Source organism: Enhydra lutris, unplaced genomic scaffold (assembly GCF_002288905.1).
Source record: "Enhydra lutris kenyoni isolate GAN:26980312 unplaced genomic scaffold, ASM228890v2 scaffoldscaffold11, whole genome shotgun sequence".
Lineage (NCBI taxonomy): Eukaryota > Metazoa > Chordata > Mammalia > Carnivora > Mustelidae > Enhydra > Enhydra lutris.
The window spans coordinates 36,593,478-36,619,480 of record NW_019154095.1 but is presented as its reverse complement, the minus strand read 5'-3'; the positions used below and the strand labels follow the sequence as shown (position 1 = coordinate 36,619,480).

The following is a 26,003-nucleotide window of genomic DNA, read 5'->3' as shown; positions in this document are numbered from 1 at the left end:
AGAAAAGGACAGAAAGGTTATTCAAAGTAATAATGGGTGAAAATTTCCCTAACCTGGGGGAAAGAAACAGATACTCAGATCCAGGAAACCCAAGGGGAAGCAAAAAGATGAATCAAAAATCCCCACAGCAAGATATGTTAAAATTAAACTGTCAAAGATTAAAAACAAAAGAATCTTAAAAGCATCAAGAGAAAAGTAACTTGATAGGTACAAGAGAACACGAAAAAATTATAAGTAAGTTTTTCAGCAGAAATCTGCATGCCAGAAGAGAGTGAGATGTTAGAATTTTCCAGACAAGCAAAAGCTGAAGTTCATCACAAGACCAGCCTTACAAGAAATGACAAAGGTGGTTCTTTAAGCCAAAATGAAAGAATACTAATTAGAAAAAGAAAACATATGAAAGAAAAAAACCCACAAGAAATAGCAAATAAATAGTTTAAATCAGAATATCCTAATGTAATATAGTGGGGGGTAAATTACTCACACTCTAAGATTAAAAGACAAAAAGAATTAAAACTATAACTACCATAAGTTGTTAATTTATAAATACTGTAAAAAAATACACATTGTGAACACAAAAATATAAATGTACAGGAAGAGTGTAAGAATGTAGAGCTTTTATATGTGTTCAGTTTTTATCAACTAAGATTGATTGTTACAAATATAAGCTGTTTTATGTAAACTTCCTGGCAAACAGAAAGCAAAAACTTAAAGTAGATGCACATAAGATAAAAAAGAATTGTATGGAATCAAAGCATAAAACTACAGAAAATAAAATAAAATCATAGAAGGAGACAATAAAAGAGGAGTAAAGGAACAAAGGAATTACAAAACAACCAAAAAATAATTAACAAAACTGCAATAGTAAGTCCCTATCTATCAGAAATATAAATAGACTATGTTCTCCAATCAAAATACATAAAGTGTCTGAATGCATAATCAAACAAGAGCCAACAGGGGTGGCTGGGTGGCTCAGTTGGTTAAGCACCTGTGTTTAGCTCTGGTCATGATCCCAGGCTCCCTCCTCAACAAGGAGTCCACTTCTCCCTCCGCGCCTACCCCTGCTTTTGCTCTCTTTCTCTCTCAAATAAATAAATAAATAAATAAAAATAAATTAAAAAAAGACTTAGCAATATGTTGCTTACAAGGAACTTCAGCTTTACAACACACAGAATGAAAGTGAAAATTGGAAAAAGGTAATCCATGCAAAATGCGAATAAAAACAAAATAAATCAAACAAAACAAACAATCAACAACAACGAAAAGCCAAAAGAAAAAGCACAGATAGCTATACTTATATCAGACAAAATGACTTTAAGCCAAAGACTATAATAAGAGACAAAAACGTCATTATATATAATGATAAAGGGATCAATTCATCAAGACAATGTAACAGTAAATATTTTTGTACCAAACTTAGGACCACCAAAGTATATAAAGCAAATATCAATAAATTGAATGGAGAAACATACAACAATACAATAATTGTTGGGGCCTTCAATACTCCACTTTCAACAATGGATAGATAGATCATCCAGACAGAAAATCAGTAAGGGAACATCAGCCTTAAACTACCTTTTGGACCCAACGGACTTAACAGACATTTATAGAACATTCCATCCAGCAGCAAAGTACATTCTTCTTAAGTGCACAGAGGCTTTCTTCAGGAGAGCATATGTTAGGCCACAAAAAAAGTCAATAAATGTAAGAAGATGGAAACAATATCAAACATCTATTCCAACCATAATAGTATGAAACTAGAAATTAATTCCCAGAAGAAAACTGGAAAATTCACAAGTTTGTGTGGAACAAACAACATGCTACTACACAACCAATGAGTCATAAAAGAAATAAGAAGAGAAGTAAAAAAAAAAAAAAAAAAAAAAAAACCTTGAAAAATGGAAATGGATACACAACATACCAGAATGTTTGATGTAGCAAAGCAGTTGTAAGAAGGAAGTTTATTGTGATAAATATCCACTTTAAATAGAAGAAGGGTCCAAAATAAACAACATAATTTATACTTCAAATACTAGAAAGAAGAATAACCTATGCATAACTTGAGTAGAAGAAAGAAAATAGCATAGAGTGGAAAGAAATGAGACTAAAAAGTCAATAGAAAAGGTCAATGAGGTCTTTCATCCATTTAGAGTTTATCTTTGTGTATGGTGTAAGAGAATGCTCCAGTTTTATTTTTCTATATATAGCTGTCCAATTTCCCCAGCACCATTTATTGAAGAGACTATCTTTTTTTCCACTGGATATTTTTTCCTACTTTGTCGAAGATTAGTTGACCAGAGTTGAGGGTCCATATCTGGGCTCTCTATTCTGTTCCATTGGTCTTTGTGTCTGTTTTTGTGCCAGTACCATGCTGTCTTGGTGATCACAGCTTTGTAATACAGTATGAAATCAGGCAACGTGATGCGCCCAGCTTTGTTTTTCTTTTTCAACATTTCCTTAGTGATTTGGGGTCTCTTCTGGTTTCATACAAATTTTAGGATTGTTTGTTCCAGCATTTTGAAAAATGGTATTGGTGTTTTGATTGGGATGGTGTTGAAATTATAGATATCTCTGGGCAACATATTCATTTTAATGACGTTTATTCTTGCGATCCACGATCATCGAATGTTTTCCCATCTTTTTGTGTTTTCTTCAATTTCTTTTTTTTTTTAAGATTTTATTTATTCATTTGACAGACAGAGATCACAAGTAGGCAGAGAGGCAGGTAGAGAGAGAGAGGAAGAGTTGCAGGCTCCCTGCTGAGCAGAGAGCCCTATGCGGGGCTCGATCCCAGGACACTGAAATGATGACCTGAGCCGAAGGCAGGGGCTTTAACCCACTGAACCACCCAGGCGCCCCTATTCAATTTCTTTTATGAGTATTTTGTAGTTCCTAGTGTATAGATCCTTTACCTCTTTAGTTAGATTTATTCCTATATTTTGGATTTTGGTGCTATTGTAAATGGAATTGATTCTCAAATTTCTCTTTCTACAGGTTCATTGTTAGTGTATAAGAAAGCAACTGATTTTTGTATCCTGCCACATTACTGAATTGCTGTATGAGTTCTAGTAGTTTGGGGGTGGAGTCTTTGGGTTTTCCATATAAAATATCATGTCATCTGGAATAGAGAGAGTTTGACTTCTTTGCCAATTTGAATACCTTTTATTTCTTTTTGTTGTCTTATTGCTGTTGCTAGGACTTCTAGTACTATGTTGAACAACAGTAGTGAAAGTGGACATCCTTGTCGTGTTCCTGATCTCAAAGGGAAGGCTGTCAACTTTTCCCCATTGAGGATGATGTTTGCTGTGGGTTTTTCACAGATAGATTTTATGAAGTTGAAGAATGTTCCCTCTATCCCTATACTTTGAAGTGTTTTAATCAGGAACAGATGCTGTATCTTGTCAAATGCTTTTTCTGCATCAATTGAGAGGACCATATGGTTCCTCTCTTCTCTTAATGATTTGTTCTATCACACTGATTTGCAAATGTTGAACCACCCTTGCATCCCATGGATAAATCCCACCTGGTCATGGTGTATAATCTTTTTAATGTACTGTTGGATCTTGCTGAGAATCTTGGCATCCATGTTCATCAGGGATATTGGTCTGAAATCTTCCTTTTTGGTGGGGTCTTTGCCTGGTTTCAGGATCAAGGTAATGCTGGCCTCATAGAATGAGTTTGGAAGTTTTGCTTCTGTTTCTATTTTATAAAACAGCTTCAGGAAAATGGGTATTATTTCTTCTTTAAATTTTTGGTAGAATTCCCCAGGGAACCCATCACACCCTGGACTCTTGTTTTATTGGGAGGTTTTTGATCACTGCTCCAATCTCATTATTAGATATTCATCTATCCAGGTTGCCAATTTCTTCCTGATTCAGTTTTGGAAGCTTATAGGTTTCCAGGAATGCATACATTTCTTCTAGTTTGCTTAACTTTTTGGCATATAGCTGTCGATAATAATTTCTGATGATTGGTTCTATTTCCTTGGTGTTATTCATGATCTCTCCCCTTTCATTCATAATTTTATTAGTTTGGACCTTTCTCTCTCTCTCCCTCTCTCTTTTTGTATAAGTCTGGCCATTCTTTCAACATACCACCTTCTAGTTTTATTAATGCATTCTACTGTATTTCTGGTTTCTAATTCATTGATCTCTGCTCTAATCTTATTTCCCTTCTTGTGCATGGGTTAGGTTTAATTTGTTGTTGATTCTCACAGAATGGAAGAAGATATTTGCAAATGACACTATAGACAAATGGCCAATATCCAAGATTTATAAAGAATTTCTCCAACTCAACACCTAAAAACAGATAATCATGTCAAAAAATGGGCAGAAGACATGAGCAGACACTTCTCCAAAGAAGACATACAAATGACTCACAGACACATGAAATACTGTTCATCATCATTAGCCAGCAGGGAAATTCAAATCAAAACCACATTGAGATACCACCTTACACCAGTTAGAATGGGAAAAATACACAAGGCAAGAAACAACACATGTTGGAGAAGTTGTGGAGAGAGGGGAACCCTCTTACACTGTTGGTAGGGATGCAAATTGTTGCAACCATTTTGAAAAACAGTGTGGAGATTCCTCAAAAAATTAAAAACAGAGCTACCCTATGACCCAGCAATTACACAACTGGGTATTTACCCCAAAGGTATAGATGTAGTAAAAAGAATTGTCACATGCACCCTAACCTCCATAGCAGCAATGTCCACAATACCCAAAATGTGGAAAGAGCCAAGATGCCCTTCAGCAGGCAAATGATTAGAGGAGATGTGGTCCATATACACAATGTAATATTACTCAGCCATCAGAAAGGATGAATACCCAACTTTTGCATCAACATAGATGGGACTGGAGGAGATTATGCTAAGTGAAGTAAGTCAAACAGAGAAAGTCAATTATCATATGGTTTCACTTATTTGTGGAACATAAGGAATAGCATGGAGGATTAGGAGAAGGAAAAAATGAGGGGGGAGAAATCAAAGTGAGAGATGAACCATGAGAGACTATGGACTCTGGGAAACAAATGGAGGGTTTTAGAAGGGAAGGGCGTGAAGGGATGGGTAAGCCTGGTGATAGGTATTAAGGAGGGCACAGATTGCATGGAGTACTGGGTGTTATACATAAACAATGAATAATGGGACACTGCATCAAAAATTAATGATATACTATATGGTGCTAACAACACAATAAAAAATGACTATGATTGAAGTATTAAAAACAGGGGAATAAGAAAAGATCAATTATACTGAAAGTTGATGAAAACATCAATACAATTGATCAACTAACTAGATCTACTGAGAAAAAAGAAATATGACTCAAATAGCTAAAATTGGAAATGAAAGAGAAGACATTATAAATGATATCATAGAAACAAAAAGGATCATATGAAATAACTACGAATGGTTATATATTCCAAAATTAGACAAGGTAGAAGAAATGGATAATTAACCTAGACAGACACAATCTACCAAGTGAATCATGAATGAATAAAAAATCTTAACTGACCAAACAAACGAGAGTGATAATTAGTCAAAAACCTCCCCCAAAACAAAATTCCATATTCAGATGTCTCCATTGGTGAGTTCTGATAAGCATTTAAATAATCAATAGCAATCCTTGTCAAAATCTTGTAAAAACCTGAAGAGGAAAAAACACTTCTGAAGTCATTTTACAAAGCTAGTTTATTACTCTAATAACAAAGCTGGGCAAGCATATTACAAGAAGAGAAATAATAGGCCAATATTCCTGATGAACATAGATGCAAAAATCCTCAACAAAATATTAGAAAATTAATTAAGGAGTACATTAAAAGGGGGATGCCTGGGTAGCTCAGTTGGTTGAGCACCCAATTCTTGATTTCAACTCAGGTCATGATCTCAGGATTGTGAGATTGAATTGGGACTCCATCAGCAAAGAGCCCTCTTAAGATTCTCTCTCTGCCCCTCCCCTCTTGCTCTTTCTCTCTCAAAAAGAAAAAGTACATTAAAACGATCGATCACACATCATGATCAAGTGACATTTATTCCAGTGATGAAGGGATGGTGCACCCTCCACAAACAATCACTATGCTATACCACATTAACAAAATAAAGTATAAAAATCACATGATTATCTTGACAGGTATGGAAAAAGCATTTGACAAAATTAAACATCATTTTATTATAAAAACATATTTGTACAGCAGGATTGTACCTCAACATGATAAAAGTCATATATGACAATTCTACAGCTAACATTATATTAAAGGTGGCAGCTCAAAATTTTTCCTCCAAGACCAAGAAAAAGACAAGGATTCATTCTCTTGTTACTTCTATTTGAAATAATGCTACAAGTACCAGCCATAATAATTAGGCAAGAAGAAAAAGGGGCATCCAAATAAGAAAGAAAGAAAGAAGCCTGGTGGTGGGTAATAAAGAGAGTGTGTGTTGCACAGAGCACTGGGTGTGGTGCATAAACAATGACTCTTGAAACACTGAGAAAATAAAATTAAATTTAAAATAAAGAAAGAAGTAAAATTGTCTGCTGTAGTTGATACAATCTTACATATGGGAAACACATGTGGAAAACCACAAAAATGTTAGAGTTAGTATAAAAATTCAGTAAAGTTGCAGGACAAAATTTCAATATACAAAAATTATTTGCATTTCTATAACACTAATAATGGAAAGAGAACTATGGAAAAGGAAATTAATAATCCCATTTATAATAACATCATAAAGAATAAAATACTTAGATATGAATTTGTCCAAGGAAGTGAAAGATATATGTATTGAAAACTATAAGAAATTGATAAAATAAATTGAAGAACACACAATAAATATGAAGATATTCTATGCTGATGGATTGGAAGAATTAATATTGGTAAAATATCTCTACTACCCAAGGTATGTACAGATTCAATACAATCCCTATCAAAATTCCAATGTCATTTTTTACAGAACTAGACAAAAGAATTTAAATTATATGAAACCACAAAAGACTCCAAAGATCCAGAGTGATATTGAGAAAGAAAAACAAAACATCACACTTCTTGATTTCAAACTGTACCAAAAAACTATAGTTATTAAAAAAAAAAACTATAGTACTTAAAAGAGTATGATATTGGCACAAAAACTGGCATAAGTTAGTGGAACAGAATAGACAGTCTAAAAATAAATACATGCATATACAATTGATTAATTTTCAACAAAGAGACCAAGATTATACAATGATAGTCTGTTCAGTAAATCACGTTGGGAAATTGGGATATCAGTCTCACAAATACACAAATATTAACTAAAGTGGAAAAAAGACTTGAATTTAAGATATGAATATGTACAACTCCTAAAGGAAAATACACATGATAATTTCCATGACAGTGGTCTTGGCAATAATTTTTTATTGTCACTGAAAGCAAAAGCAGGAAAAAAAAATTACACAAGTCGGAGTACAACAAACTAAAAAGCTTTAACTTAGCAAATGAAATCATCCACAAAATGAAAATTCAAACTATGGAATGGAAGAAAACCTTTGCAAACCAAATATCTGATAAGGAGTGATATTTACAATAGGCAAGATATCTTCCAACTCAATAATAAGGAAAAAAAATTTTTTTAATGGGCAAAGGACCAGAACATTTTTCCAAGGATATGTGTATGGCCAACAAGTACATGAGAAAATATTCAGCATCACTAATCATCAAGGAAATGCATGTCAAAACTACAAAAAGATATCAAATCACATCTGTTAGAATAGCTATTATAAAAATGGATAACAAACCCTGGCAAAAATGTAAGAAAAAGGGAGCCTTCATATAGTGTTTATGGGAATGTAAACCGTATAACCACTATGAAAAATAATTTGGAGTTTCCTCAAAAAATTAAAAATAGAACCACCATATGACCTGTCAGTCTCACTTCTAACTGTAATGAAAAGAAATGAAATCAATATTGTGAGCCAATTTAAGTACAGCATGATTCATAATAGCCAAGGTATGGAAACAATCTACATGTCCAGCAACAGACAAATGGATCAGAAAATTGTTATGTATACAACGAAATATTGCTCAGCTTTAAAAAGAAGGAAATCTTGTCATTTGTGACAAAATGGATGTACTTAGACATCTGTATGCTAAGTGAAATGACCCAGACAATGACAAATAATGGTACCACTTACATGTGGAATTTTAAAAAAAAAAGTTAAACTCCTATAAACAGAGAGTAGAAAAATAGTTGTCAGTAAGAAATAGAGGTAAGTTAATAAAAGGGTACCAGTTTTCAGTTTTAAGATGACTAAACTCCAAGGATCTAATGTATAGTATATGGTGACTATAGTTGATAACACTGTATTATATAATTGAAATTTTCTAAGAGAGTAGAACTTAAATGTTCTCACACACAAAAAGGATAAATAAATGAAGTGATAAATATGCTAAGTCAATGGGGAGAATCCTTTCATAATATATACCTATATCAAATCATCACTTTGTACATTTTAAATGTCTTACAAGTTTGTTAATTGTACCCCAATAAAGCTGGAAGAGCATAGTAACATAAACATGTCCTGGAGATCTACTACACAACATAGTTACTACAATTAAAAAGATGACATTGTATGCTTAAAATTTGCTAAGTGGTAGTAGTTATATTAAGTGCTCTTGCCACAAAATATTTTAAAATAATATAATAAATAAAATTATTTATTATTATTATTATTATTATTATTACACAAAGGCAGGAGGAAACTTTGGGAAGTGATGGATATGTGTATGTCCTTGACGATACTGATGGATTCATGAGTGTGTGCTTATCCCCAAATTCATCACATTGTTTACATTAAATATGTATAGATTATAGATGTTAATTATAACTTAAAGTGGCTTAAAAATAGTTATAGATCCAAATTCAAGAAATAAGGGAATGGAGAGGGAAGATAAAAATATTCAGGGTCAAGTGATCCAGGGAGAAGCAGGATTTTCCTTAACTTCCAAAGACATGGTCAGGAAAAATTTGTAAAATCCTTTGGTAAGCACTACATTCAGCATGCTTATAAAACAAAACAAAACAAAATACCTTGCTTCCTTCATGAATATTACAAATAGCCAAAGAAAACGTCTAGTTGGGTGGGACTAAGATTGTATCCACCACTTTGCATCCACATGAATTTACTATGACATGTAGAGGATGCAGAATTTCCCACATGCCCCAATGCAAGACTATTAGATTGAAAGAGAATCTCTGGAATCACAAAATAGTGATGAGGAGAGATCTGATAAAGAGATCCATATAAGCTCCAAAAGACAAGATTTAGTCAGTCACACCTTGTTAGACACTAATACAGAACACCAGTGATCAGGCAGACTCTGTTATACCACAGTGGATGCCAACAAAAATAGGAGGTAGGGATAACCAGTTATGGTTAATCTCTCTCTCTGATGGCCAGAAGGCATGTCAACTACCTTTGGCCTAAGATTATTTGTGGAAGTATGGACAGAAAAGGTGGAAGAAACTGTGAAACTCTAGCAAGCACGACTTACCCAGATTTCATGGTGCATACATTTTCCTGAAATAAAATCACCAGCACAATTCATCTGCTCTAAGCAGACTGATTCCTTTCCAGAAAAGGAAAGCCTATTATTTTCAAGAATTCAACCATAAATGCAAATTCTGAGAGAAAGAATTTTGGAGGAAGAATTTGTAATAAATAACCAGACTAGAAGGAGACCTAATATGAAAAGATGGTTTAAGATATATGCCATAGAAAGACAGTAGAGCTGCAACCAAAAGAAGTATCTAGATCCAAGATAGAAAATTTATGCTGGGAAGAAGAAAAGCTTGAAAAGAGATTTGAACTTTGGCTCCCAGTTTCACCTGAGTCTTTTACCTCATTGTGCCGTTAACCTAATCTCTGTGATGTTAAAAGAAACTAAAATGGTCTTTTAGGACAAATGGATAAAATTTTCTAAGGGAAGACTTTTGAAGAAATCATAAGGACATGCTTGATAAGCATATATCAATAATTAAGAATAGTTGTTTCCATCGAAAATGAGAATTGATATATTTGAGTGACTCCATGAGCAAGAAATGACATAGATTACTTTCCAGGGCATGGTCTAGGAATATTGTACTGCCTTTAGAGAAGGCAGTATTCTGTCCAGTGATAGATTATGAATGACTAAATAAACTGTTTATGGGATAATGTTTGGTATGCTTGTGGCATAAAGGAGATCTCAAGTTTCTTAATTCTCAAGTGAGCTGCAGAACCAGTGCAAGTATCAGCATGTTGGAAAAATCTTGGGATCAATGTGAAGAGTGTGTATACTAAGAGATGGACTGATTAAAGTTCATGGTAGGGACAATGGACATTAACAGAAGGGGCTAAAAATATATAGAGAGTTAATAAATGCAACCAGCTACTCTCAGGAAATACTGGGTAACAAATGACCAGATTGGCCTGGCGGTATCAAAGTGGAGACAGGTGATGAATTTTCCCAAAGAATGTGGTAAAATATGATGAATGGCCTAGGTCAACTGGAAGCTAGACAAAACCTTGAGTTCTGAAATAGGAAATGAGGTTATGACTGCAAATTTGAGTTTAGTGTACAGTATTCAATTCAGTTCCAGTGCTAATGACTGGATCGTATTCAGTTGTTGTGCACCATAGGATAATATTATCTCAGCATTTTTTTTCTGCCAAAAGTTTTATACCACATATTAAACAATATTAATATTATATAAAACTTATTTGGAAGTTGGTATCATTAAAAGACAAAATGATAGGAATTTTTTTTTTCATTTCAGGGATGTTCTCTGTGGAAAATTAGCTTGTGTTTGGCCACTTAAGAATTATAAAAATGATGTTCAATCTGCAGTTTATTCATATACTCAAGGGCATGCATGCATATCTATAGCTACTGGGTCATCAGTGAGATCAGATGGAAGAGATTATGCCTATGTAGCTGATGGAACTGTTTGTGGTACACAAATGGTAACAAAACATGTTCATTTATATTTAGCTGTGTTATATTATGTAATTATCAAATACTATATTCCATAATGACTGTCGCAGTTATACTGAATGGATTTGAACCTGGTGCTGTAAATTATTTTCCATACAATATTGAAAATATAATTAAACTAGGCCTCAGCTATCCAATAACTTTGCTTTTTGGTTGTTATAACCTGTCATTATCCTTGTATGAGAAGATATGTATGTGTTTTAAGCACAACATTCCACTAAAATGAGAGATGATTTTTTTAATTAGATCTTTGAATTCTAACAAATTTCAGAATTCTGAGCTTTCAGTTTTCCATGCTTCACAAAGAAACATAACTGAGCTTTTATATTTCCTAAACCATCTGTTTACGTTTATAATTAAAGTATAAGTGTGAGAAGTTTGGAAGAACCAAACAAGAAGTCTATACCAGGAAAGCATGGTTATAGTGATGTACAAGCTTACATCCATATGCATATATACATACATGTAAGCATTTGCACTTTTTTTTTTAAGATTTTTTTTTATTTATTTAGTTGACAGAGATCACAAGTAGGCAGAGAGGCAGGCAGAGAGAGAGAGGTGGAGGCAGGCTCCCTGCGGAGCAGAGAGCCCGATGCTGGGCTTGATCCCAGGACCCTGGGATCATGACCTGAGCTGAAGGCAGAGGCTTAACCCACTGAGCCACCCAGGTGCCCCAGCATTTGCACTTTTATATGCATACAATAAAGGGAGAACAAAGATGATTTCATTCAGAGGCTGCTAGTCAATTTGGAAGTACAAGTGCACACATTCCGGAAACTATAAGGCATCTGAGATTTAAAGTAGCAACTGTAAATCAGTGTGCTACATATAAATGACATTCAAACTTACTTGTTGAATTAAAACTAAAACAAAACCTTGAAATGACAAATTGATTAGCCAATTCTTTTTTATTTTATAATGTATGTTCATTTAATTTTTATTCAGGTAGTTTGACATAAAAATTATATTAGTTTCAGGTGTATAACATAATTTAACATCGTACACATTGTGATATGATCACCACAATGTCTATAGTCCATCATCTTCAATACATTATTAACTGTATTCCTCATGCTGTGCATTATATCCCCATGACTTATTTTATACCTCTATGCTTATACTTTTTAATCTCCTTCACCTCTTTTGCTCTACCCAAACTCTTTCCCTCTGACAACCGCTGATCTGTTCTCTGTGACTGTAAGTATGGGTTTTATTTTGATTGCTTTGCTCTTTAGAATTATAAAGGTGAAGCTGTATGGCATTTGTTTTTCTCTCTCTTACTTATTTCATTTGTTTAATAACCTTAAGTTTCATCCATGTTGTCACAAATACCAAGATTTTGTTATTTTTTGTGGTTAAGTAGTAATGCATTGTATATATATACCACATCTTTATCCATTCATTTATGGGTGGACATTTGGCTTGCTTACATATCTTGGCTAATGTTGCAACCAACAGAGTGGTACACATACCTTTTTGAATTAGTGTTTTTATTTTCTTCAGATGGATATCCAGTAGTAGAATTACTAGATAATATGGTAGTTCTATCTTTAATATTTTTAATTTAATTTTATTTATTCACTGTATCTTTAATACTTTGAGGAAACTCCATACTAGTTTTCCTAGGGATTGCACCAATTTACATTCCTACCAATAGCGCACAAGATGGTCCTTTTCTCCATATCCTCACCAACACTTGCTATTTCTTGTCTTTTTGCTTCTAGCCATTGTGACAACTGTAAGCTGATACTTCACTGGATTTGTATTATCCTGAGGAGTAGTGATGTTGACCATCTTTTCATGTGCCTGTTGGCCATCTCTATACATTTTTTGGAAAAATGCATTCAGATCTTTTTTCCTTTTTTTAATCAGAATTTATCTGTTATTGAGTTGCATGTGCTCTTTATATATTTTGGATCTGAGCCCCTTATTGTACATATGATTTGGAAATATCTTTTTTCAGTAGGTTTTTTATTTTTTATTTTGTATCTTTTAATTTTGCAATTGTTTCCTTCACTGTGCAAAAGCTTTTTAGTTTGATGGAGTTCCATTTGTTTCTTTTTACTTTTGTTTCTCTTGCCTTTGATGTCAGATTCCAAAAATATCTTTAAGACTATGTCAAGGAGCTTATCACCTATGTTTCCTTCTAGGAATTTTATGATTTCAGATATTACATTCAAGTCTTTACTATATTTTGAGTTAATTTTTGTACATGTTAAGATGATGGTCCAGTTTTATTCTTTTGCATGTAGCTGTTAGTTTTCCCAACATTATATTTTGAAGACATACTTTCCTAATGTATATTTTTGTCTCCTTCATTGTGAATTAATTGACCATATATGCATAGGCTTCTTTTTCTGTTCAGTTGGTTTATATGCCTATCTTGATTTCTGTACCACACTGTTTTATTTGCTATAGTTCTGAAGTCTAGTTTGAAAATAGAAAATGTGGTGTCTCCAGTCTTGTTTTTCTTTTTGAGGATGGATTTGTCAGTTCACTATCATCTGTGATTCCATACAAATTTAAAAATAATTCTTGTTTCCATTTTGGAGATGAATGTCTTTAGAGATTTGATAGGGATTGAATTTAATCTGCAGATTGCTTTGGGTAGTATTGATATTTTAACAATATTGATTCTTCCACTGCATGAGCACAGAATATCTTTCCATTTATTTGTGTCATCTTCAATTTCATTCATCAATGTCCTATAGTTTTTTTTAGCATAGAGGTCTTTCACCTCCTTGGTTAAATTTTATCTCTAGGTATTTTATTCTTTTTGATGCAATTATCAGTGGAATTTTTTTTTGAATTTCTCTTTCTGATGGTTTATTAGCATGTAGAAAACACAACAGGTATTTTTATATTGATTTTTTTTTATCCTATAACTTTACTGAATTTAGCTCTAACAGCTTTGTGGTAGAGTCTTTAGGGTTTCCCCTTTTTTAAAGATTTATTTATTTTAGAAAGAAAAGGAGAGTGTGTCCAAGTGGGGGTAGGAGCAGAGGGAGAGGAACAAGCAGACTCTGCACTGAACATGGAGCCCAACATGGAGCTTCATCCCAGGACCCTGCAATCATGACCTGAGCAGGAATTAAGAGTCAGATGCTTAACTGACTGAGCCACCCAGGTGCCTCAGGGATTTCTATATATAATATCGTATCATCTGCAAATAGTTTGTTTTACTTCTTCCTTTCCACTTTCTATGTCTTTTATTTGTTTTTGTTGTCTAATTGTTGTGGCTAGAACTTCCAATACTATGTTAACTAAAAATTATCTTGTTCTTGGTCTTAGAGATAAAATTTTCAGCTTTCCATCATTGAGTATGATATTAGCTGTAGATTTGTCATATATGGAATTTATTATGTTGGGGTATGTACCATCTATAGAAACGTTGTTGAGAGTTTTTATCATAAATGGATGATGAATTTTGTCAAATTTTCTTCTGCATCCATTAAGATGATCATATTTTTTTCTTTTATTTTGTTAATTTGGTATATCCCCTTAATTGATTTGCTGTCCCTGCATCACTGGAATAAATTCCAGTTGATTATGGTATATAATTCTTTTAATGTATTGTTGAATGCAATTTGCCAATATTTTATTGAGAATTTTTACATCTATATTCATCAGGGAAATTTGCAATACATTTATTTTCTTATCATGTTCTTGTCTGGTTTTAGTATCAGGGTAATTCTGGCTTTGTAAAATGAGTTTGAAAGTATCTTTTCTTCTCCAATTTTTTGGAAGAGTTTTAAAAGGATATGTAGTAAATCTTCTTTGAACATTTGGTAGAATTTACCATTGAAGATATCTGGTCCCAAATTTTTGTTTACTGAGGGTTTGGTTTTTTTTTAATCACTGAATCAAATTTCTTATTAGTAATTGATCTATCCAGATTTTCTATTTTATTTATTTATTCATTTATTTGAAAGAGAGAGTGAGAACGGAAAGAGAGAAGAGAACACACAAGCAGGGGAAGGCCTGCTCAATCTCAAGCAGACTCCGTGCTCAGCACAGAACTGAATGTGGGGCTTGATCTTGTGACACAAAGAATAAGAGTTAAGAGTCTGAACTTAAACCAAGAGTCAAGAGTCAGACACTTAACCGATTAAGTCACCCAGACACCCATAGATTTTATGGGGTTTTTTTATGAGTTAGTATTGACAGATTGTAAGTTTCTAAGAATTTATCCATTTGTTCTAAGTTGCCCAATTTACTACTGTAAAATTGGTCATCGTAGTCTCTTATTATTCTTTGTATTTCTATGATAGGAGTTGTAATTTCTCTTTCATATCTAATTTTATTTACTTGAGCACTCTGTTTTTCTCGGTGAGTCTAACTAAATATTTGTCAGTTTTATTTATCTCTTCAAAGAATTAGCTCTTAGTTTTATTAATATTTTCTATTGCCATTTTAGTCTTTGGTTCACTTATTTTAGCTCTGATCTCTATTATTTCCTTCCTTCTACTAACTTTGGCCTTACTCTGTTCTTCTTCTAATTCCTTTATATGTAAAGCTAAATTATTTACTTGAGATTTCTCTTGTTTCTTGTGATAGACCTGTATTGCTATTAACTTCCCTCTTATAACTGTTTTTTTGCACCATCCCATACATTTTGGTAAGCTGTATTTCTGTTTGTATTTGTCTCAGGATTTTTTAAATTTCTTCTCTGATTTCTTTTATGACCCAGTAGTTGTTAAGCAACATTTATTTAATCTCCATGTATTTCTGTTTTTTCTAGTTTTCTTGGGATTGATTTCTGGTTTCACACCATTGTGGTGAGAGCAGATGCTTAATATGATTTCCATTTTCTTGAGTTTATTGAGTCTTGTTTCATGGCATAACATGTGATCTATCTTGAAGAATATTCCATATGCACTTGACAAAAATGTTTATTTTGCTCCTTTTGGTGGAATATTCCCTCTACATCTTTTAAGTCCATCTGCTCTATGTGATGTTTAATGCTGATTCCCTTTTTTAATTTTCTGTCTAGATGATGTATTCATTGATTTTAGTGGGACGTTAGAGTGTTCTACACTTACTGTATTTCCGTCAGTTTCTCCTTTTAGTTCTTTTAATATTTTTATGTATTTTGGTGTTTCTATATCAGTTGCATATATATTTATGGATACTACATCTTCTTTCTTGAGCCCTTTATCATTCTATAGTGTCTTTCTTTGTCTTTTATTATAGCCTTTGTTTAAAGTCTATTTGTCTGTTAAGACTATACTTATCTTAATGACCACTGAGTAACATAAGATATACATATCTTAATGAGTATTGAGTAACAACATACTGTTGAATCACTCTTTTGTACAGCTGAAAATAATATAATACTGTAAGTTAATTATAGTGGAATTAAAATTTAAAAATAAAAAAGACTATTTGTTTGATATGAATATAGCTATACCAGCTTTCTTTGCTATCTTTCTCCATTCCTACATTTTCAGTATGTGAGTGTCCTTACTTCTGAAAGAAATCCCTTATAGGCAATGTATAGATGTGTTTTGTTATTTTATCCATTCAGTCACTCTCTGACTTTTGATTAAAGGATTTAGGCCATTTACATATAATGTAACTAATGACACATATTTACTTATTCCTATTTCATTCATTGTTTTCTGGCTGTTATTGTAGTTTGTCTCCTTTTCTTTCTATTCTCCCTTGGTGTTTTGATAACTTTCTTAAGTGTATGTTTACATTTCTTCCTCATTTTCTTTTGTGTGTTTAGTATAAATTTTTTGCCTTCTGGTTACCATAATGTTTACATATATATTCCTATGTATTGCAACTTAAATTTGAATATGTTCTAAAACTGAATTTTTGCTCCCCACATTTTATATTATTGATGTCACATTTTACTTCTTTTTTATTCTACATATCCCTTAACTAATTATTGCAGCTTTAGTTAATTTTGCTACTTTAATCTTTTGACATTCATAAAGTAGCTTTATAACTGTTAATTGACTGCCTTTATTTATTTTTTGCATGAGATTTTTACTTCTGTATGTTTTTCTGTTATTAATTACTGTTATTTCTTTTCAGCTTTAATAAGTCCCTTTAACATTTCTTGTAAGGTTTGATTGGTAATCACAAACTCCTTTAGCTTTTGCTTGTCTTAAAGACTCTTTACCATTTCTTCAATTCTGGTTGTTAATCTTGCTGGTAAGAGTATTCTTGGATGGAATGAATGTCATGCCACTTCCTCATAGCCTGAAAAAGAATCTTTGCTGAGAAATCATGGATAGCCTAGTGAGGTTTTCTATGTACATAACAATTTGTTTCTCCCTTGCTTTTAAGGTTCTCTTCTTTAACTTTTGACATTTTATTTTTGTTTTTGTTTTTAGTTTTATTTTAAGTTATTCAAATTCCAGTTAGTTAACAAATTGTTATTATTATTATTATTATTTTATATTTATTGTATATATTATATTATATTTATTATTATATATTATATTATTATTATATTATTAGTTTCAGTTATATAATTTAATGATTCAACACTTAACTACAATACCCAGGGCTCACCACAACTAGTGCACTCCTTAATCCCTGTCACCAATTTAACCCATCCTCCAACTGACCTCTCTGAAAACCATTAGTGTTTTCTCTATAGTTTAGAGCCTTTCTCTTGGTATGCCTCTTTTTCCCCCTATAGTCATTTGTTTTGTTTCTTAAATTCCACATGTGAGTGAAATCATACGGTATTTCTCTTTCTTTGACTGACTTATTTCACTAAACACAATACTCTCTAATTCCATCCATGTTGTTGCAGGTTACAAAATTTCATTATTTTACAGCTGAATAATATTCCATGCTATATATATACTACATCTTCTTTATCCATTCATCAGTTGATGGACATGGGCTGTTTCAATAGTTTGGCTATTGTAGATAATGCTACTATAAACATTGGACTACATTTATCCTTCTGAATTAGATTTTTGTATTCTTTAGGTAAACACCTAATAGTACAATTGCTGGATTATTTTAATTATGATGTGTCTTGGTGTGGATTGCTTTATGTTCATCTTATTTGGAACTCTCTGAGCTTCTTGGACCTTGATGTCTGTTTCCTTCCCTTGGTTATGAAAAATTTCACTTGTTATATTCTCAAACAAGTTTTCTGTCCCTTGGTCTCTCTGTTCTCCTTCTGGAACACCAATAATGCAAATGTTATTCTGCTTCATGTTGTCTTAAAGGTCTCACGTTTTCTTCATTTCTTAAAGTTTTTTTTTTTTTTTTCCTTTTTGCTGGTCGGTCTGGATGAGTTAAATTGCTTTGTCTTCCAGCTTGCTAATCCATTCTTCTATTTCACCCAGTCTGTTGTTAAAATCTCTTGTGAATTCTTTTTTTGGTTAATTTATGCTTCACTCTGTGACTTTTATTTAGTATTCTTAGATTTTCTCTTTTTTGTTGTTATTGTTGACTTTCTCACTATGTTCATTCATCTCCCAAGTTCAGTGAGCATTTTATGACCATTATTTTGAATCCCTTATCTGGTAGGTTATTAATCTTCATATTACTTAGGAGTCTTTTCCTGTGTTGTTGTTTTTTTTTTTCCTTGTTCCTTGTTTTGGATTATAGTTCTCTGTTTCCTAATTTTGCTTGACTCTCTATGTTTATTTCTATGTACTATTTTTTAAAGATTTTATTTATTTTTGTGACACAGAGAAACACAGTGAGAGAGGGAACACAAGCAAGAGGAGTGGGAGAGGGAGATGAAGTCTTTCTGCTGAGTACGGACCCCAATGTGGGGCTTAATCCCAGGACCCTGGGATCATGACCTGAGCCAAAGGCAGATGCTTAATGACTGAGCCACCCAGGCATCCGTATTTCTAGCTACTTCTCTCAATCTTGAAGGAGTGACTTTGTGTACATGATCAACTTTCTTTTTTAACTTTACCCCAACTATTGACTATCTCTCAAACCTTTGTGATTGTCTAACCACCTGATTTATTCTTAATTAATCCCTATTTCTGAGTGTGTACCAAGACCTCTCAGTATTCAAAGGGAGAAATCTCATTTAGTGCCTACTTTTAGGTTAATTGGAAACTAGACCCTTAGGCAAATATGTAAATATGTAAAATGTGAACATATGTGTTCGTCCTATGGGAATGTAGTTATAATCCCTGCTGGTGTCTCATCCAGAAGATCCGGAAGTATCCTTTGGGTGATAGTTGCAAAAATTGAGGTTGCAGGTAAGTGCATACGCTCCTTTCTGGGAGGTCTCTTTGAGCCGTAGTGAGGCCCAGAATGTGCACAAGGATGTGCTTACATTGCCTGGAGTGATTCCTTAGCCTCATTGTATGGAGATTTGAAAACTGTCCTTCAGGCTGAAGTTCCATATTTGACAAACAGACTTTTTCCACAGGAAGACTGGGGTTGTGTTTCAGTCTATTGTCTGTGTATTAACCTAGGTGTGGTGACCAACCAAGAATTGTGTGTCCAATTATCATATTCCCATTGATATTAGGGTGCCAGCCTCCTTGATCACCAGAATCAGGTAGATCAAAGAGAATTCCTTTTGTGAATTATCCACACCTACTGGATTTAGATATACAGCTGGAGAGTATAGGGATTGGAGCATATTTGCTGGCTTAAGAAAGGCAGTGATGATGTATCTTAACTGCACATTTCCATAGGTTAGAATGCAGCTGAGAGTCCTTGTCTGTTTGTGGATGCTGGCTTTCGTTTCAGAGTAGGAGAATGCCACAGCCCCTTGCTCCCACCACCCCCAGCCAGATAACAAAGGAGTGTCATAATTGTCCATGCTTGCTGATTTTATCTAGTGAGCATGAGAATGTCGTGACTGTTCATGTTCACTTGCTCAAGCCAGCTAGAGGGAGAGTGCTGCAACTGCCTGCACAACCAGACTTCTGTAAGGCAGTAGAACAGTACTTGAATGCTGGCCTTTTCTGTCTTGGCAAGGTGGAGGGAATGGGCTGTGTCTGAACTTCCTCCTGTGCTAACAGGATAGGAGCAGATTGCAAAAATGGTATCTGCCAGTGCCTCTGACTCCAGGGAACACTCCTCCACAAGAGACTTTTGAATTAGCAAATGAATCTCCTTCACATATATTCATAACGCTCTCCAAGCTGTTAGGGGATTTTGTTTGTTTGTTTTTGTTTGTTTGGTTTTGCTGGATTTTGGTTGAGTGAGACCATATGTAAGCTCTTTAAAATGTGAATCTCAAGTTTGTATAGCAGTTTGGGTCCCTTGAGCATCAGTCTATTTGGTTTTCTAAGCCATACATTTTGGGAGTTTGTGTTTCCAGGGCAGATCTCAAGGATTGAGATGACTAATATGGGGGCACCAACCACTTGCTTCTCCATGAGAAACACTAGATAGGGGAGATCCATCCCTATTCTGGGATGCCATGGCAGGACAGTTTTTGGTGAGATGATATCCCTGCCTTCCTACCCATTTTGATATGGTCTGATTTTAGTCATAATGGCTAAAATTACAAGTCAGGAAATGACAGGTGTTGGCAAGGATGTGGAGAAAGGGGAACCCTCCTACACTGCTGGTGGGAATGCAAGCTGGTACAGCCACTCTGGAAAACAGTACGGAGGTTGTTCAAAAAGTTGAAAATACAGCTACCCTATGACCCAGCAATTGCACTACTGGGTATTTATCCTAAAGAAATAAATGTAATGATCCGAAGGGGCGTGTGCACCCAAATGTTTATAGCAACAATATCCACAACAGCCAAACTATGTAAAGAACCTAGATGTCTATCAACAGATGAATGGATAAAGAATACATGGTATATATATATACAATGGAATATTATGTAGCTATCAAAAAGCCTGAATTCTTGCCATTTGCAATGACATGGATGGAACTAGAAGGTATTATGCTAAGTGAAATAAGTCAATCAAAGACAATTATCATATGATTTCTCTGATATGAAGAATTTGAGAGGCAGGGTAGGAGGGTTGTGGGGGGTAGGGAGGGAAAAAATGAAACAAGATGGGATCGGGAGGGAGACAAACCATAAGAGACTCTTAATCTCATGAAACAAACTGAGGGTTGCTGGGGGGTGGTGGGGTAGGGATAGGGTGGCTGGGTTATGGACATTGGGGAGGGTATGTGCTATGGTGTATGCTGTGAAATGTGTAAAGCCTGATGATTCACAGACCTGTACTCCAGGGGCAAATTATGTGTTAATAAAAAAAAAAAGTGCAATTTATGGTTCACATGAGAAGTACATGTTTGATTCTGTAAGAACCTGATAGAATCTTTGCCAGAGTAGTTATGCCATTTACTTTTCCACCAACAATATGTGAGTGCTCAAGTTTCTCCACATTTGGACCAGTACTTGTTGTTATTACTATTTTTTATTTTTGCTATTTTGATACATGTGTATGGACATTTGTACTTTTAATTTCCATTTCTCTAATGGTTAATGATATTCAACACATTTTTGTGTGCTTATATACCATCAATACATTCTTCTCATTAAAATGTTTACTCATGTCTATCAGATCACCTTTTTTATAAAAGATGTTGGTCTTTGTTTTTTATAAATAGTACACTCAAGTTTACAAATGTTTTCTTCTATTCTGTAGCTTTTTTTTCAAGCTTTTAATTTTCAGGATGTCCAGTTTATCAATTTTTCCTCTTATAGACTATGTTTTTGGTGTCAAGTCTAATAATTTCACCCAGCCCTAGGTCATGAAGATATTTTCGCATGTTCTAATTTTTTTTTCTAAAAATATATAATGAGTTTTACAGTAAATTTTACTTATTGCTAACTTTTATAAGGTGTGAGGTTTAGGTTGAGATTCTTTTTTCTGTATCTTTATAAAAATTAAACTGGGATATTTTTGTGGATCTATTTTGGGGTTGTCTACTCTGTTACATTGATCTAATATGTTTTCTTGATTAGTTCAGTAATGTAGTAAGCCTTAATAATAGGTAGAGTGAATCTTCCCATTTTATTTCCCTTTTTCAAAATTATTTTAGCTATTCTAGGTCCTGTATTTTTCCATATAAGTTTTCAAATAAACTTATAAAGGACAATAAAATATTTTCTGGAATTTTAATAAGAATTGTGTTAAAACTACAGTTCATTTTGGGAAGTACTGATATTTTTACTGTACTGGATCTACCATACCATGAATATGGTAAGCCTTTTAAATTATTTATGTAGTCATTGACTTTTTTAAAAATAATTTTCAAGATAGAGATCCTATACATCTTTTGTTAGACTTATATCTAAATATTTTATTCATTTGGGAGAAGTACTGTGTTTTCATCTCACCTTTTATTGTTGTTAGTATACAGAAATATTATTTTTATGTATCTAACTTGTACCCAAAAAACTTGCTGAACTCATTTCTTAGTTTTAGAACTTTATATAAATTCCTTAAGATTTTGTGTGTAGACAATGATGCCATCTGTGAAAAGTGATAGCTTTTTCTTTTTTTCCTTTAGTAGTCTCTCTCTCTCATCTATCTGTCTTCTGCTATCTATCATCTATCAGTCTGTCTATCTGTCTATCATCTATTTATCTATCATCTCTTTTAAATATATGTTCCTTGCTTATTGAACTGGCTAGAACTTCATGTACTATTTTGAATAGAATCATAAGAGTGTATACCCTTGCCTTCTTCCTGATCTTAAGGGAAAACATCCAGTCTTTTACTATCAAGTATATATTATGTTAGTTGTAGGTTTTTGAAGAGGACCTTTAGTCAATTGTGGAAGTCCCCTCTATTTCTTGTTTGTTTTTTTTTCTATCATGAATAGGTATTGAATTTTGTCAATATATATGATAATGCAATTTTTCTTCTTTGGAATTATAGTTTTATTTTATTGAAATCTAAAACAAACAATATATGGGAGTTCACTGATGGTATTTGAGTAGTCTAGATTCATAAGGAAAAACCGTGGATATGTGAAGATATCAAACTTCCTCTTATGTTAGTTAATGTAGAGATTAGGAAACACATGTGATTAAATTTACATTGAGAATTTTGGGAAATTGTTCAGAATTGCCAGACTTTGATTGTAACTATTTAGGAGACTCAAGGATGGTAAGCACCACTGTTATTCTGAGCTTCTAGTGAAGAGTACCTCTCATTCTTAATTAAGCACAAGGAAAAATGTTATAGTAATAGTAATGTGTGTTGTGTTATTGTAGGAAAATTATATTTGGATGTATGTATAACACTGATATTTTGATAAAGTATTTTTTTATTTAAAAATAACTATAGATTATTTTCTTTGATGTTAAATACCTACAATTCCCCCCCAACACAAATAATAACTGATTATTTCAAAAAACATTTTCAGACACAGATATTTTTTATGTAGTTTTTCTTTTTAAAAATGCATAGAAATCAGAACTCTACAAATAGAAATTTACTGTAAAACTACTAGTTATAGTACATCATTTGTGACATATTATTTGACTAAAAGGATACTTCCCAGACTCTGCCTGACACATATTTATAATTACAGCAGATATAAGAGCAGTGTGTTGAATGGAAGCAAAGTGTGCTCTCATCACAGGATATGGAAAATATTGGTATTTTTTGAAATGTAAGATTCTTATTTTTAATAGATATATATGTTATAACTAGACTTTTAGAGTGGATTTCAGGAATCCAGGATATTAAATCTGGCATGTTCAATTACAATATTTATATACATGGTCCTATAAAGATAAATTATTACTGATAAGACTACATTGTCTTTTGTATTTGTATATAAAAGATTCTTGTGCTACTCAAAATATGAAAATAAGATAATATCACAAGTATTGAAAACATCTCTTAAAATAGTCTTGTGAAGTTGGCAGTGCCATTAAATTGCCATATATGGTATGTTTTTTCTGTTTCCAAAATTATTTATTGATAATGTTGTCCTCATTTTCTTTTTTTTTTTTTAGATTTTATTTATTTATTTATTTATTTATTTGACAGAGAGAGAGCACAAGCAGGCAGAGAGGCAGGCAGAGGCAGAGAGAGAAGCAGGCTCCCCACTGAGCAAGGAGCCCGATGCGGGGCTTGATCCCAGGACCCTGAGATCATGACCCGAGCCAAAGGCAGAGGTTTAACCCACTGAGCCACCCAGGCGCCCCTGTCCTCATTTTCTTAATGAAATTATTTCTTGATTAATAATCTATAACTTGAGATCATGTGTGTGTGTGTGTATATATATATGTATATATGAGTGTGTATATATTTATATATATATAGTTAGACTGATGAATACAATAGAGCCACACACTTGATTTGGGGTGTATTTTGGTTTGTTAGAAGAGCCTGCCTCCCAAAATTTTAAAGAAAGAAAAACATATATATACAAAAATAAGGGTAAACATGATGAAGGGATGGAATATGGCTGTAAAGATGAAAATTAAAGATTCTAAAAATGGAATTGATAAGAAGTTGGTTGAAAAAAGAAAGAAAAAAGGAGAGAATGTGATCAGGCTGGAGACTAGAACAAAGCCATGCACTAGATTTAGGGTGTATTTTGATATGTTAGAAGAAACCATATCCCAAAATTTTAAAGAAAGAAAAACCTATATGTATACAAAAAATAAGGATAAATACAATAAAGGAATAGAATATGACTATGACAATGAAAATTTTAAATTTTTTAAAAGGCGTTGAAAAGATAAAATAGTTTTAAAAAAGTTAAAATCAGAAAGAGGAAAAATTTAAAAAATAGAATAAGAAAAAAATAAAATTAAAAAAATTTAACTTTGAAAGACTAAAGAATCATGGGGGAAAAGTCATGCATCCTATGTGTTGCATTCCCCTAGCTCTGGAGTTCCACAGTTCTCATTGGTTAGTGAACTTGGTCTTGGCTGGATGTTCTTGTTAATCTTTGGGGGAAGGTCTGTTGCTGTGATTCTCAAATGTCTTTGCCTGAGGTGGAATTGCATGGCCCTTACCAGGGAGCAGGATAAGTAATCTGCTCAGTTTTATTCTTGGGAACTTTTGTTCCCTGAACACTTTCTGTACAGCTTTGGAGGATGGAAATGAAAATGGCGGCCTCCCAATCTTCAGCCCCATAGGAGCCGAGAGCACGGGTCCCCACTCTTCAGTACAGCCTCAGCAGAGAAAAGCAGTCGATCATTCCTGTCTCCCTGGTCTCTGGCAACACTCTGTGCTCACCTGGCCTGTGACCAAGTGTTTCTATCTCTAGTGCATGGCCCTGTTTGGAGTCTCTAAACCCAGCAGATTCCTGCAGTGTACACCCATGCCACTCCTCCCAGAATAGGAAGGAAGGGGGGTCTCCCTAGATCTGCCATTTGTGAGGTCCCTGCTTGAAGATTAGTGGGCCACCTGTGCCTTGGATCATGGTTTAAGGTAACCCCGAGCTGTGAGCCCACTCCTTGGCTCCATCTTTGCAGTCAGCTTCCCTGCTCTGATACCTGGCAGCTCTGCCACACTCAGGCATCCCTGGTCTTTCTGTGACCCTGAGAGTCCTCTAAGACCTCACTGTCCCCATGAGTGTTCCACCCCCCACCCCACCCCTGCTTAACCTCTGGAGCTATGTCCCTCATAGAGCAGACTTCTAAAAGTTCTGATTTTGTGCTCTGCCACTCTACTGCTTGCCAGAAGCTGTCCCCTCCCCACATGGTCTCTCATCCTGTATATTGCCTCAGATTCACTTCTCTGTACATCCTTCCTTCCAGAAAGTTGTTGCTTTTCTGTTCCTAGAATTGCTGCTCCTCTTTGTTCTCCTGTTGAGTTTGTAGGTGTTCAGAATGGTTTGATGACTATCTAGCTCAACTCCTGGGATGTGGGAATATTTAGGTCTGCTACTCCTCCACCAACTTTAAAGATTTTTTTTTTAATTTCTTTATTTACAGACAAAGATCACAAGTAGGCAGAAAGGCAGGCAGATAGAGAGGAGGAAGCAGGCTCCCTGCCAAGCAGAGAGCCTGATGTGGGGCTCGATCCTAGGACCCTGGGATCATGACCTGAGCCGAAGGCAGAGGCTTTAACCCACTGAGCCACCCAGGCACCCCA

The 26,003-nt window shown here is 34.0% G+C and overlaps 1 protein-coding gene across 1 annotated transcript in view; it reads left to right on the top strand.

Moving 5' to 3' along the window:
• LOC111144480 (disintegrin and metalloproteinase domain-containing protein 18-like) overlaps positions 1 to 26,003 on the top strand; it is a 150,709-nt gene that overhangs the window by 81,272 nt on the left and 43,434 nt on the right. Inside the window, exon 17 of the mRNA XM_022498782.1 lies at positions 10,790 to 10,976. Within this exon, the coding sequence (XP_022354490.1) occupies positions 10,790 to 10,976 (187 nt within the window). The remainder of the gene's footprint in view (positions 1 to 10,789; positions 10,977 to 26,003) is intronic.